The following is a 16,178-nucleotide window of genomic DNA, read 5'->3' on the forward strand; positions in this document are numbered from 1 at the left end:
CTTATCTAGTGTGACTTTGGCTAGTAATAAAATTTTCTGACAAAATTGAAAAGCCTCTTACAGTGTTTTTAAATGCTGATTTTTCTATCAATCCTTAAGTTTCAGTAGTATTTATTAAACAATCAATTTACTGTAGTTTCTTAAATGCCCACTACATGAAGACTCGGACTGAGCAATAAACTAAGTCACAACTTCAATTTCACTAATGCATGGAAATAATTTCTCCACAAGCAAGAGGTCAATATCATAAATTTAATTTTCTGAATTTCATAACCCTTAATAAATGGAGGCACCTTAAAAGTTCAGTTTACATTCTTGAATATAGGATTTCAGAGCATGCTTCAAAGAGCTTAGATAAGCTACACTGATAGGTTAGTGTCATTTTTTAATCATTAAAATAATCTACAGAAATCAGAACACAACTCATTTTGCAGTTATAACTAATACATAAGCCTTAAAGTATCTGTAGATGTTCAACTTTCGCAATTCCCTGCCTCACACTTGGACTGTTCAAGAAAGCAGATCAACAAATGATAAATTTATAAGTACAGTATTTTTGCAAATTTCAATTCTATAATTTAGTTTTTCATATTTACTTTTAAATATACAAAGGGATTAAACCATTAATATAAATACTTCTCTCAAATATGTAATATTCTTTTGTAAAAGAAAATGTTTCCAAACATTTACAAAGCAATCTGAAGATAGATAAACTTGATTTTTAAGATCATTACATTAACCAAAATAATTTTCCAAGAAGGTCCTATTTAAAGGTAATGGTCACTGGCTTCTTCACAGCAACAACTGTAAGATGGATCCAAATCCAATCAATGCCTTGGCTTAATTTATTTCAGGGATTACTTCCAATGAAAAAAAATCTCAGAAAAAGGTCTCGCGACAGAGTGGACAAGTGGATTTGTTGCTAGAGGTGAACCATTTGTACTGAAAAAGAAAAGGTTTTAAATGTTAAAAGAATTCCTTAAAGCTATACCTCATACTTCTCTAAAGTACATGATAAATGAAACAGGAAGAACACTAACATTTTTGCATCTTCGTGTATCTTCAAAATAAATATGACTAAGTAGTACTTGTAAAGACTACCACAACTAGGGCCAGCCAGACAGCTCAGTGGATTAAAGTGCCTGCTTAGACAGAGGCAGAGCCTGGTATTCAATCCTCCACAAGCCATGCAGGCCCCGCCCCTGGGGCACATCAAGACAGTGACAAGAGTCCAGGCATGGTGGTGCACATCTGTAATTCCAGCGCTTGGGAGGCTGAAACTAGGAGAATCACTACAAGTCCAATCTGTGTAGTGAGACTCTGTAGACCCTGTACTAAAAAAAAAAAAAAAAAAACTATACCATGATTCTTTCTACCTATATTTGTGCCAAAGATCACTATGGTACAAGACTTTCTGAAGCAAGCAAACACAGAGCAATATCCTTTTGCATTTGATATTTAAAAAGAGCAAAGCGCACGGAGGTGAGATGGTCCTGCTATTGGATCTGTGGTCTCTTTCTTGGTCTGGATCTCACAAGAGCATCTATTCTTTAAGGGCTGTCAGGTCTACTAGAAGCATCTATTTAATATTATTTTTTAGGGGTTTTTTTATTACTACTATTTTGTGCAGGGTCTCACTATGCAATTCGAACTCGTAGTGATCCTGTTTTCAGCCTCCCCAGCACTGGGGTTACAGGTACGCAACACCATGCTCAGACTCAGTTGCTGGCTCAGTGCACCCGGTGGCAGGGCTGGAGCAGCATGTGGTGCCGGGGATTGAACCCTAGCCCCTGTGCTTGCCTAGGCAGGCGCTTAGTCTGCTGAGCTACCTTGCCAGCCCTAGAAATATCTATTTATTAAAGTGCTACCGGTCTCATCTATTTATTTGATGCTACCGGTCTCAGTAAAATACTAGTTATCTTTTAAATATCTTAAAAGTTTACTGTCCAATGTCTCCCATTAACTACAACTAAGAAATTAAGAATACCAAATGTTTTCTTTTCCAAAGCTTTTTTTTTTTTTTTTTTTTTTGGTGGGTGGAACTGGGGATTGAACTCAGGCCTTTGTGCTTGCCAGGCAAGCACTTATTCTACTGAGCCATCTCACCAGCCCTCCAAAGCATTTTATAGACACAAAATACAAAAAACATTAGGCAGTTCGTTTCTTTTTAAACTTACCAAGCAAGCTGAATGGAACTTTTTCTTGCATGTTCTACAGGCTTTTTTGGGGAGAGAATAGTTGAAACCATGAATGACTGAAAAACAGATCATGCAGTCTTCAACACCCTCAAAACGTTTGTCTACATTATTTTTCCATAAGGCTAAGCCTTCCATAATACTTCCATTCTGTTAACAAAAAGAAAAGTAAAAGATTCACTACCTACTTTCACAAATTTTAAATCTGAATTGTAAGATAATCTGCTTGGTCATATTTATATCTCTTAAGTTTTATAAGTGTTGCCTTTTTAAATTAATGTTCAAAGGAACTGATGTAATTCTTCTCCAGTAACAGTTTCTGGGCTGATATTTCAAGTACTACAGTTTCAGTTTCTTTAATAAAAATCTTTTTTTTAAGCATTAAAATTTTTATTTTATGCAAACTAAACCAATATGCATACTTATTGGTACATAATTGTACTTTAGGAAAATGATGAGAAAAAGGGTTTTAAATCTCTCCATCCATTTTATAAAAAGTTATTACCGAACAACCACTTGCATATACAACCATCAATTCTAAATACTATGACTTATATCTAAGAATTAGGATTTACCTAAGAGTCAGGCTCTTTTCTACTGAGATAGGGTCTCCCTTTGCATCTCAAGCTGGCCTTGAACTCGTTGTGTAGCCCAGGCTGGCCTCAAGCTGGTGTCAATTCTGCCTCAGCCTCCTATGTGCTGGTTGGTAACATGCACCCTCACACAGGGTTCTGGCTCCACTGTATCTCAGAACACTGTAGCTCCCACAGTTTGTGACTGTTTTGAAAAGAAACTCCTGCCTCCACCATATAAGAAACAAGAATACTTCTTGTACAATAAATAACCACTAAGACAACAATATGCAATGTATTGATTATTGAAAATGTACTAGTAATCGGTTGTGAAACTTTCTCATTGCTATTTGCTTCTCAATAAAAATATTTTTTAAAAAATCCTAGGTAGCTACGAAGCTAGGAAATCAATCAAATATGTACAGATGGGACTTGGCCCAGTGCCTAAAGCAAACAAGCTACCTCACTCCTGAGATGAACATCCTGTCTGGTTAAGATTAGCTATCAGTTGCTAGGCAATCTAGTGTCTTGTGTTACTAACTTCACAAAAGTATAAATAAAGGACCACTTTGTTGTGAAAAAAAAAGAGAAAATATACATATGTATACACAAGAGAGTAGGATAGATGTATAGCTATTTTCTCTTACTTCATTGAGAATAAAAGTTTATACTAATATATAGACCAGATATCATGCCTGCATCTTGTCCTCTCAGTAACTACTATGAAGACAATAATATGCAATGTATTATTGTAACCATCCTACTGACCTGTTTAGAAACTGTTTCATTGCTATCTTATCTTTTTTTCTCATTAAAATGAATTAAAAAATGAAATTAGAAAAAAAGAAATGCAAAAAAAGAAACAAGAATACTATTTTCATAACTGTCTTTCAGGATAAAAAACTTTAGACTGATTTACCTTATTAAAGATAAATGATTCACTGCTACATTTGCTTGAATTATTCTGATCCCCAGTATATCTTAAACACAAAATAAAACTCTGCACAAACTTTCATCAGTTTGGGTTTTCAAACTACTACCACAAAGTACCTTCAAGTGGCAGCAGGCCAGGAGACAAAGAAAAAGTAATTGAATTCAAATGTTTGCCAACATTATTCTTACTAATTTTACAGCACTGTCTGATACTGGGACCTAACTGGTTCCTGTGCCTGTCCACTGGGAGCACACTCAGTCTGCTTTTTCCTTCATCCGCCTCTTCTGGAGAGAGGTCTCGTGATGTGCAGCGTCACTTCGTCCAACTTCAATCTTCTGTTCTTCCCAAGATTTTATTTCATTATAATAACAAAAACTGTATCATCATGGGCAAGTTGTTCATATACCTGCTTCTGAGAACTAGACATGTTTCCAGTTTTCATATGTAGACTTCCCTTTATCCTGTATCGTAGCACTATAAGAGGACTGAATAGACTCACATAGAAAAATGTTATAAGCTCTGTGAGCTTTTTTGTGTTTTCCAAGCATTGATAACTCTTTCTTTATTACTTCTTTCCTTTTTAAACGTTTTTGTGTTTTATTTTCTGCAAAAGATGCTTTCTGAGCTGGAGTTAGTGCTTCATGAATTCTCTTCATCTCTTCTTGGCATGCCTTCAATTCTATCTTGTAAGCATCTTCATATGCTTTTTTTCTCTATATCAGGAAGTTCCTTCCATTGCTATGCAATATTTTCATTAATTCTGTAACTTTTATATCTGGGTTCTGAGCTTTAATTATGCTCAACTGCCTATGTGGTAGGGTAATAACATCATTAAGCTTCTCTTCTGGAAGGTTAACAACTTAAGTTTACAGACCAAAAAATCAGAGAAAAAGGACTATAAGGATAGCCAATGTTTTGGCCCTAGCCCTTCATAGTCAGTGAGGACTCAGGACATAAGAGAACCTGTACTGTAATATCCTGTAACTCAGTGGTGTCCCAAATTTTCTGATCAAGGAGATTATGGGGCCACAGAGGAAAGTGATCAAAAGTGTAAAGTGTGCCTAAGGAGAGTCACCTAGAGAGAAAACATTCTCTCAGGCTTTCACAGGGAGCAAATTGGTCAAGCAATGGCCATGACTCATCCAGATGGCTGACACTGACAAAGGATCTACAAACTGCTATACAGGGTCTCAGGGTAAATCCTGAGGGGATTTGACTGACCTTGTCAGATACACGAGGTATACAAAGTAAAGCCATATTATTATGCTAAGCTGTAAAAGGCTCAATTCAACAACTTCTGACTTTTCCAGTTCTGCAGATAACCCACTACTATTATGAACTACTGGACTATGTATTTGATTGCTTTGCTGAATTCATGTACCTACAATATTTGAATGGCAATGGAATACCCTGGGTCAGGGAGATAGCTCAGTAGAATAAGTGCTTGTTTGGCAAGCATGAGGTCCTGAGTTCAATCCCTGGTACCACAAGAAAAAAGGAAAAAAAAAGAATACCCTTCTCTGACAAGACTAAACAGAAAAGGGAGATATAAATGAAGGACCATGTTGTATTGAGGAAGGGAAAAAAAAAAAAAATATATATATATATATATGTGTGTGTGTGTGTGTGTGTGTGTGTGTGTGTGTATAAAATAGTTCAAATAGATATACAGTTACTTTCTCTTAGTTCAATGAGATCTGTACTAATAGTATTTAGACAAGATATCATGTTTGCATCTTGTACTATGAAGACAACAGATGCAATGTATTAATTATTGTGAATGTCCTACTAACCTATTTTGAAACTATCTCATTGCTCTTTCTCAATAAAATTTTTAAAAAATTATGTTCATCTTTTCTTTAGCAAATCAAACGTATGAATTCAAAGGTTTCTTTGGATATCCATTCAAGGTGGATGAAAACCATTTTAGAACATACATAAAACTGAAAGGTGAGTGCAGTCTACCTCCACAGCCAGCTCCCAGCTCTGCCCTGGACCTCCCACGCACCACTGAGGAGCGCCATCACCCTGGCAGACCACTCAGGGCAATGCTCAGCCAAGGCAAGGGCCACTGCATCCATGAGCTCACCTTCTGGACCTGTTATCATGCCCGCCACACTAGCCTCTCTTACCTTTTGATTTGTTTCACCTCCACAATACTGGTGGAGATATTTGTTTTAAAATGATCTTTTATTTCCTGTAGAATGTCAATGATGTCATAATTTACAAACACCACTGAAGAAGGCTTATGATTTATTTAAAGGCTGAAAATCAAGAGCACTGGAAGTTTTCTAATCCAAGGAGAGTTGACATGTCAGAGTAGAGCTCAGAAAGTATTAATTAGTTCACTATCTCCCTCAGGATTTTCTTTTAAATAAGTTCCTTATTATACTGTACTTCATCTACATTTTCTACAATGTTAATGAAATAAAGCTAAACCCTCTCAAACACTAGAAATTATAAAGCCTTGAATTTTAAAGAGACAGGTGCCAGTCAGACACATGATATTTCTTTTTTAATTTTTTTTAAATTTATTTTTGGGGAGGGCAGAACTGGGGACTGAACTCAGGCCCTTACTTATTCTACTGAGCCATCTCCCCAGCCAACACAAGATATTTATAGAAGAATTTTCTTTTACTCTATTTCTGTCGTAAGCAGAAGACACAGTCTGTGTTCCAATACTTTTGCCAGTTCAGAAAGCTAAATGTACCTGGTGGGTGAGGTAAGTGCTTAACTGCAGCATCCAGTTCCGCCACTGCTGGACGGCCACGCCAACTCTCTTCCCACTCTCCACTGATATTGATCCCAGCGGATAATTTGAAGGCAGCTGTATTATAAGTTCAATGACAATGTCCTCAATAGTATAAGTAGCCATTACTTCTCGAGTAGTGGCTCGAGCTTTAACCTTCAACAGAAGACAGGAAATTTTCTCAAATTCCTTCCTTTCATTCAAAACACAGTTTGATAAGTGAGCAGCTAGCAGCCTCATAATAGGAAAACAGAGGTAAACATAAGACATTTATTAAACAGCTTTAAATACTTGGCATGTTTTATGTGATTTGTGACTTTTAAAACAAACACTTATAAAAATGCAGCTTAACATATACAGCTTGTCACAGTCATGGGTTAGTTTTTGAACAAACAAAGGACACTAAGAGCACTAAATATCACTGCTCCACCGTGTCTTTCTCATCACACAAGAATCAGAAAATAAAATAGACGGATTTCTATAATTCTCAAACAAGGGCAACAAGTCTGCAATTACAATGACAGTGAGACTTAATCAATGTTTGAATAACTCTTAGAAAAAGTCAAGACAATACTAACCGTCATGCCATTAAATAGCTGGGTACTTGTTTGCACAGAAGATATTTCTTGAAAAGAAAGGACACTGCTGACATACTTGCTTGTAAACCTATCCACAATATTGAAGACACGCTTCTCACTGCTATTCCACCACAGCCTCACCATGGCAGGCAAATCTTTTAATGTCATATGATAGACTGAACAAGCCAAGTGTGGAATGTGATATGGAAGAGTTGATGTTTCTGAGAAAAAACCAAATTCTTAGTGAGTGACATACACTAACTTAGAATGACAGACTACTACTAGCATTTTCCTCAGAAAGTTATCTTTATTGCTCAATAACAATGCTGTAGCTCACACAACATGCCACAGAAATATGGCTCTTATTTTATCACCCACATATTCAAACTGAACCATGAGATTAGCAAAAGTGAGTGAAAATCTCGTGACACAAACAATTCTGCTGAGAACTCACATTCTCTTACATGAAAGATAATGAATACAGACATACTTTTTTTTTCTTGCGGTATGGGGGATTGAACTCAGGCCCTTGAGCTTGCCAGGGAAGTGCTTATTCAACTGAGCTATTTCCCTGGCCCCTCACTTCACTTTTTTTAAAAAGTTCAGAAGGATTTTTTTTTTTTTTTTTGGCTGCCTTAGAATGCCTTAAGGGCAAGTATGGAAAGGCATGAGGATCTATATTTTTTTTAAATTTTATTTATTTATTTATTTATTTATTTATGAGAGAGAGAGAGAGAGAGAGAGAGAGAGAGAGAGAGAGAGGTGTGTGTGTGTGGCCAGCTCAGCCCACCAGGGGGCGGAGCTGGCTGGCATGTGGTGCTAGGGGATCGAACCGCGGTCCCTGATGCTTTGCTAAGCTTGTTCTAAGTAGGTGCTTTAGACCACTGAGCCATCTCTCCAGCCCCAGGATCTATATTTTTTAAAAGGAGGAAAAAGTTTACAGCTACGAAAAAGGAGGCTGACCTCAATTACTTGGCCTAGAACTCACAAAGCTACTATCCAAAAGTCCCAGAATAATTACCCAAGACACACTCTATCCTAAGATCTCGTAAGGCATTTAAACATATATATTCTTAGTAGAGTATAGCGAACTGCATGTATATCTTCACAGCTAAAATTTGAGCTCTCAAGATGAAAGATTCAAATTTTATTCATTTGTTTCCCTAATTAGAGACTACTTATTTACATGGCTACAAAAATGTTAGCACACAACCAATACTCTTTCATAGAGTGCAAGATAATCTCAATACAATAAGCTTTCAAATGTATTAAATTCTCCATAGTTTTATCTACATGATCTAATTATCTGTCCAATTTAAAGAAATTTAGAAAAGTTTGTACTTCAATGTCCTCATAGCTAGGACTCACATTTGCGATTACACTCCAAATGCCCAGGGAAAAGTTTAGCACAACTTACTCTGAACATAAATAGCAGGAAGGATAAACATGCTTCTTACTGACCTCGAATACTCAGCTGGAGCTCCTCAGTGAAGAATGTTTTGGAGTCCTTACTTGAGATCTCAAGAGCTGCCTCTCCATAGCTTGGGTTTTCTGGCATAAGCCTGAACAGGTGATAAAGTAATTTGCTCAAGCTCTTTGTTTTCCTAAGGTACATTGAATACAGAGCCCGAAGCTGGTGGAGAGCAAAAGCTTTGTTAGCTCAATGAAATCAAAAGAATCAGCCATGTGTGGTGGCCTATAATCCCAGACTTAGTAGGCTGAGGCAGGAGGATCACTGTGAGTTTAAGACCAGCCTGGAATACATAAGGGAATTCAAGGCCAACCTGCATTACATAGTGAGACCCTGTCTCAAAAAAAAAGCCAAAAATCAAAAATAAAACAAAAGAGCCAATCAAAGTATGAGCAACTGTATAAGAACACCAATAATAACTGTATTACTCTGAAGACGTACAAGAGTGCTACAAAATACATGAACCATTCCTACTTTCCAAATGTGCCCAACAATTCAGTACTGGCTCCTGTCCTCACAAATACCTAACATTCTCACTGTCTTCTCCCTCATTAGTGGACGGATGCTTCTAACATCTTTTTCAAATTGTCTCCTTGTTAATACGCTCACCTCGAGTTGGCACTGTCTGTTTGAGCCAAGAAAATCTATTCCCCGTTCCCCAGAGAACCTAGCTCACTCTCCTCCCTCACAACTCCCTAACCTTGCAAATTCTTGAGTGAAAAAAATCCCATTCTCAAAGTTTACCTTATCTTATGTCAAACACTGCAGCATCCTTTCAGGACAGAACGCAAAAAGTAGGAAGTGGTCAAAATGGTCTTAGCATATCCCCCAACTGTTTTACCAATCAGAAACTTTCATATAACTTTCATATGGATTTCTAAAAAAAAAATACGGATTTCTGGTTTCTCTTTTAAAAGTGGGACAATCTGGCCACTCTGTGGGAGCGAGGATAGTAGCATCTGTGTCACACTGTGCTTTACAACTCGTTGTTCCTCAGTAAGTGTGCATTTTTCATTTATTTTGCAATTTTCGAGTTTTAGCTGTTCTTCCACTATACTATATATCTCATAATACAAAGATACCATTTTTTGAACACTATGACTACTTAAACAAAAGCATCAAGCTCAGGTCTGCCAGATAGCTCAGCGGATTAAAGCACCTCTTTAGGTAGACCCAGGGACTGGGATTTGATCTCCTGCATGCCTGCCAGCCCTGCCCCTCTGGGCGCATTGAGACAACAGAGAGTAGGTGTGGTGGCGCACACCTGTAATCCCAGTGCTTGGGAGGCTGAAAACAGGAGGATCACTAGGAGTCCGATCTGTGTTGTAAGACCCTGTAGACCCTTTACTAAATACTTTGGGGGGGGGGGGAGCATCAAGCTACAGGATTTTTCTTAAAACATGTTGATGAAAATATCCTTATAATAGAGAATTCTTGGAACACCACCCTTACTAAGTAACCAAGCTTAACACTAACAATAGAACACACTAACATTATGTGCTTCACTGAGGATAAATCATAACTTGATTAAATACTCCTGCTGAACATTAACCAGAATACAATCAGCAGGAAGCAGTAAGATGTATGACAGGCTATAAAACAGCTGCACAAAAGAGTGACAAGAATGAAATGGGGGAATTATAGCAAGGCTATAATAAATAGAGAAATCTGACAGACAAATGCAAGTATGATCATAAAAGTTTCAACAGAGAAAGAAAACTACAAAGGACATTATCAGGACAGTGAGAAAAATATAAATATAAATCACTTACTAGTGCATCAAAATTAGGCTTCTTGGTATGATGCTTATGTAGAAACACAACCTTGTTCTTAGGTGACACATACTTTTTAATAATACTTTTAGTAAAGCATCATCATGTTTACAACTAACTTTCAAATGGTTAAGCAGGAAAAAAGTGAATATAGAGCAAAGGCGACAAATGCTTAACACATATGAACCTAAAAGGCATATGGGGGGCCAGGGAGATGGCTCAGTGGAGTAAGTGCTTCCCTGGCAAGCACAAGGCCTGAGTTCAATCCCTGGTTCCGCCAAAAAAAAAAAAAAAAAGGTATATGATGTTTTATTGAATTCTTTTTCTAATTCCTCTATAATTTTATTTTTCAAAATAAAAAGTTGGAAGAAAAACACTTAAAAAAAATTTAATCAGCCATGTTATGGCTTTAAAAAAAAAAGAAAAAAACACATGAATATGGCCCATGCTCAGGGATAGAAAATGTGTACTCACACACAAAAACAATCTGTTCCCACATGCTCACAGCAGCATTAGTCACAACAGCCCAAAGAAGGAGAGAGAAACAACCTAATAGTCCCGTCACAAATGAACAAAATGCAGAACATCCACACAAGGGACTACTTTCCAGGCATAAACAGAAAGCCAGTCGTGATACACACCACACACCAACGGCTTGAGAATGCTGTGTGCTACGTGAAGTGAGTCAGATACAAATGACCAAGTGCAGGGAAAGCCAACAACAGGCATGCTGCAGAGAGATGGATTACAGGCTCCAGGCAGCTGGAGGGTTGAGAGGAAAGGAGAAGTGATTACAGACAGTACAAGCTTGCTTTCAGGATGCTGAGGTACTGAAAATGTTCTAATACTACGTGTGGGAATAGGTGCACGACTCTTTAAATATACTAAAAACATGAAACAGTAAATGTGTAAGCTTTACAGTGTGAAATACACCTCAATAAAGCCATAAAACACAGAACAAGGCATGGGGGGGCACAAGGGAGAGATAGCTTTCTCCTGTTCAATTCCATTTAGTAGGGATTTTTCTGAGAAGTTTAAAAAAAAAATCCCATGATTCAAGATCAACTAGTTTTGTTTTGTTTTTTACGATTTTCATTCAACATTCAGCTAATTAGTATTATTTAATGTTTTCTGCTCTTTGTAGTTATAGCTGAGTCCAAGTTTCAGGCTCAATAATAAATGCTACTATGTAATTCTTTGAATTCCTCCCTTAGTCTTAACAATGAAAAAAGAGAACACATGGCCATTTTCCTAATTTCTAAATAGAAGATGATAGAAACAAATTTCTTATCAGAAGCCTCAATCTGATACACTTTTCAAAAACCTATCAACAGTATTTTAAGAAACAAATGGAAAAGTCCATCACGGAACTTTTGAAACACATCAATGGCAAGTAACTTTAACTTGAGTCACAAATGCAAATGACAAGACTACAGAATGAATCTATTTAGCAACGAGATCAATGTTGCTGTTTTTCATCTTCCCCTCATAGCCACAAACACAAAGATGTACAGACTGACGTATCTGATGTGTCTGTACAAGGTATGGGTTTGAGCAATAACAAAGTCTAATTTACGAATTCTGAAGCATTATGTTGGAAAAGACTGTGAATAGTTGATCACTATGAAATGATAAAATCTTTTTATGCTGACATGCCAGAGGACATATTTACTACAAGGCTGATTCTGTCAAAGTTTGATAGTTTTATAAAAGGGGGAAACTTTCTAAAACAAATAAAAGCTACAGAGGTTTTTCCTGTTTCTTCCTTCACAATTGTCTTCCAACATGAGACAACAGTGACATCTAGTGGCTGCTAGAATAATTTCAGCAAAATAATCACACCTCACTATTTTCACCATTTACAAATAATACCTTGAATTAGGCTGGGGATGTAGACAAAAGAGCTGGGGATGTAGCTCAGTGTGAAGGCACTGAGATAAAAAAAAAAAATCTGTTTCAGAGGAATGTCTTTGAAACATATTAAGTAAGAATAATAGCATGGCTGAGGTTAACTGGAAAACATTAATTAAAACACAAGGCAAATCTTTCATTCAAAAGTAAGGTGAAGTAAAAACACAGCATGTTAGGATAGAACTATCAACAGGTGGGCCAGGGAGATAGCTCAGTAGAATAAGTGCTTGCCTGGCAAGCACAGGGTCCTGAGTTCAATCCCCGGTACCACAAAAATAAAAAAGAACTTTTAACAGTTGTCATCTAGGTTCAATCCCGAGTACTGCAAAAAAGAAATATATTTACATATTTACCTGAGATGAAGCAGCTTTGAAGAAAGTAAGGATTAACTTCCAAGTAAGAAGATATCCCAGAACATAACAGAAGTCTTCACTCAGTGGTTTAATAGTGACTATCTGTCCCACAGGAATACACCCCAAAATGTTTTCTAGTAAATCCTCTTGAGTGCCCAGAAGAGACATCAGTATGGATGGTGGTGACCTAAAAAGAAATAATTCAACAGTATGATTTTTTGCATAACTTGTCCCCTAACAAATTGACAGTATTTTTAGAACTCATTTTAGAAAAATCCTTTTCTATCTTCCCAAAACATAAAAGGAAAATGTTCTCCTCTGTAGAACCAATTTTAACTCATTGCACATAAACAAAACTATGACAGCTATGAAAATATGGACCACAGACAGGCATGGTGACGCACGCATGTAATCCCAGCACTCAGGAGGCTGAGGCAGGAGGGTCAGCATGTGTTTAAGATCAGCCTAGAAGACATGTTGTCTCAAACAAAAACTAAAATACAGACCACAGATGTCAACACTTGAGGATGTTTTTAGAAAACATCCATTTCATCTTTTGTTTAAAAACAAATCAGGGCCGGCCAGATAGCTCAGCGGACTAACATGCCTGCTTAGGCAGAGCGCAGCGGCCAGCATTCGGTCCCTAATGTACCATGCTGGCCACAAGGTGCTAAGACTGTGACTGAGACTGGGAGTGGTGGCGTGTGCCTGTAATCCCAGCGCTTGGGAGGCTGAAAACAGGAGAATCCCTGTAAGTCCAATCTTTGTAGTGAGACCCTGTAGACCCTGTACTAAATACATAAAAGAATAAATAAAAAACAACAACAAAAAAAAAATCATATAACCGCCAACGGCAGCCAGATGATTAGTCCAGAAGCTAATGAAAAACTAGAGTTTCCACCTTACCAAGTCTTTTATCACATCATAAAAGGCAGAGCAAGGATGAAGATTTTTGTCACCTCGTCTATTCTACTCCATACTGTCTATCGCTGGGCAATGTAAGAGATGCCCTAGTCACCACAATTCATCAGAACGGTAAACACAGGAAATAATCATGAGGTTTTCAATGATACATCTGGATCTCTTAGGAAATTTGACGCTCACATTAATTCATAGCAATGGAAGCTAATTTTCTTGTTCTCTAGAACTACAAAACTCATTAATGCTTTCAGGTAAATTTCTGAGATTTTCTTGTATGTTAACACTCTAACACGGTCCTCTCTTTTTTGGGACAGGGTCTGGCTATGCAGTCAGGCTGGACTCCAACTCAAGCTGATCCTCCTGCCTCAGCGTCCTGAGCAGTGTTACAGGCAGCACCACCCGCCAGGTTCTGGCTCTCTCTTTTTAGCGCCACTGTCTTTTTTCCATTGTGACTTCCTTCTCCCCACCCACCCACACAGACCTCCAAGCTTCTTCCCTCATATTGTCAACATCTTAATGTCACATAGCAACCCTCCTCCAGTCCACATCAGTGTTCACTAGATCTTACAAATACCTGCTTTGAAATCTCTCCACTTCCCACAGTGCAAACACACAGGCATTCAAATCAGGAATGGCGTTCACCTGTTTCTCTCTCTCTGCGGTACTGGAAGCCTTCACACTGAGGCACATTGCCAAGTCATTTTGTACATTTTTTATTTCAAGACAAGGTCCTACTAAGTTGCCGAGTTTGCAATCCTACTGCTGTAGCCTCCCAGAGCATCCAGTTTACAGGCACACCCCACACACTTGTTTCTGCGTGTTTCCTGCTATAATTCACTCTTCATACATATTGCCAGACTTAGCTGGTGGTGCCTATCTCATACTAAATTTCTAAAATCCTTAAAGAAATATCATTTTGGGGCTCGGGAGATGGCTCAGTAGGATAAGCACTTGACTGGCAAATGCAAGGATCTGAGTTCAATCCCCAGTTCCACAAAAAAAAAAAAAAAAAAAAAAAAAAAAAGAAATATCATTTTAAGGCCACTTAAGTACTCTGCAAGCTTCATTTTCCATTACACCCCAATTCCTATTATGCAGGACTTTGCTGTAGGCCAGGAACTACTGTGGGAGCTGTGGACATCATCAGGAATGAGTGACAGAAACCACCACCTGACAAAACTGCCCTCAAAGAGTTTACATCCCAGTGCAGAAAAACCTTTTTTTTTTTTTTTTTTTACAGAACCAGGGATTGAACTCAGGTCCTTGCACTTCAGGGAGACACTGACAGTTTTTTAAAAAGTGGCCAACACTGGGTAGTCCCCACACTCCTCCTGAACATTCAGGCCCCAGTGCTTTTGAACATGGTGTTTTCCTAACTTGCACTGTACTACCTTTCCTATCTTGCTAAGATGTTGCCTCAGCTTAACCTTAACCAGCGAGTTTAACATCTCTTTTCCTCAAGAGAAAGTGCTCTCCTCTCGGCATACATTAACCCGTAACACACTATCCATTCACTTTCCCAGCACTTACCATACACTGAATCTCCTACTACGGCAAATACATTAGACCGTAAAATCCTTTAAGGAAAAGCACGTGTTCACTAAACAGTGTACTGTCCCTTCAACACTGAGTAACCACTACACACTCCACACATACTGATACGCCGATTCCATAACTGCTGTGTGGCCAGGGTTTAGTGAAAGTAGCAAACTTGAAACACAACTGAGGAACAAGTAAGAGACACCATCTTTTGGGTGAACTCTAGGTTTCACGCCACAGATAGCTTTAAAAGGGTCCTTTGTAAAATGAATATATACTCTCAACTTAAAGCTTCTATGTTGTTTCAGTCTTCCAAATACACTGTGAGGGGCCCGGGGAGATGGCTCAGTAGAATAAGCGCTTGCCTGACAAGTGCAAGGGCCTGAGTTCAACACCCGGTTCCACCAAAAAAAAAAACCACACTGTGAGGCAGATTTTCAGAATTTAACAAACCAAATTATAAAAAGAACAACAACTCACAAAGCTGGTTCTTCTTCTTCATCTCCATATGATTTTAGATTATCCTGATCATATTGTGGTAATTCAGGCATCAATCTGGAATTAGAAGATATTTAAATAAGTTACATCAAATGATCCATTGTTAAAACATGTTTAAGAGCAGAAAAACTAATACTTATAAATAAAACTTAAAAAAATAAAATAAAACTCAATGATTCTTTTTTCTTTTTTAATAATTACCTAAATGGCTAGACTACCTAAATATAAACTGGATAAAGAATAAAAATGTCCTAGAACATCAAACAACTTGGCATCCCTGTATTAAAATAGTCAGACCTTTATATTTTTAAATGTGTTTAATGATTTAAATACAAAGTATATACATACACAGATATATGCATACACACACACACACGTATCAACACTGCAATATTTAATCAACTAGAAAAGTTCTTACTTGTAGAGCATATGATAAACAGCAATTTGCACAGGCCTAGCTCTGAAGAGGAGTAATGGGACCAATGTATTCAACAAAGTCTGAAGATTTTCTGGCAAGTTTGTTTTGGGGCCAGTCCCCAGTTTTGCAAGAAGCTTGTGACTCAATAGCTGATCCTTTGAAATATATGTTAATGTTTCACACATGGGCTTCAACATTGCGTTTTCGAAGGTGGTTTCAGACAGATTTTTATTTTCTCCTAATAACACAAAAGAAAAAAAAAAAAAA

General features: G+C 37.6%; 1 protein-coding gene across 1 annotated transcript in view; it reads right to left on the reverse strand.

The window, feature by feature from the left end:
- Window positions 1-238: 238 nt before the first annotated feature.
- Ltn1 (listerin E3 ubiquitin protein ligase 1) overlaps window positions 239-16,178 on the reverse strand; it is a 62,998-nt gene continuing 47,058 nt past the window's right edge. The window contains exons 19-26 of the mRNA XM_023706565.1: window positions 15,912-16,149; window positions 15,476-15,550; window positions 12,536-12,722; window positions 8,490-8,661; window positions 7,029-7,249; window positions 6,412-6,606; window positions 2,178-2,345; window positions 239-942 (exon numbers count right to left, since the gene is read on the reverse strand). Coding sequence (XP_023562333.1) covers window positions 880-942; window positions 2,178-2,345; window positions 6,412-6,606; window positions 7,029-7,249; window positions 8,490-8,661; window positions 12,536-12,722; window positions 15,476-15,550; window positions 15,912-16,149 — 1,319 coding nt within the window. The 3' untranslated portion in view covers window positions 239-879. The remainder of the gene's footprint in view (window positions 943-2,177; window positions 2,346-6,411; window positions 6,607-7,028; window positions 7,250-8,489; window positions 8,662-12,535; window positions 12,723-15,475; window positions 15,551-15,911; window positions 16,150-16,178) is intronic.

The sequence above is a fragment of the Octodon degus genome, unplaced genomic scaffold, assembly GCF_000260255.1.
Source record: "Octodon degus isolate 3935 unplaced genomic scaffold, OctDeg1.0 scaffold00264, whole genome shotgun sequence".
Classification (NCBI taxonomy): Eukaryota; Metazoa; Chordata; class Mammalia; order Rodentia; family Octodontidae; genus Octodon; species Octodon degus.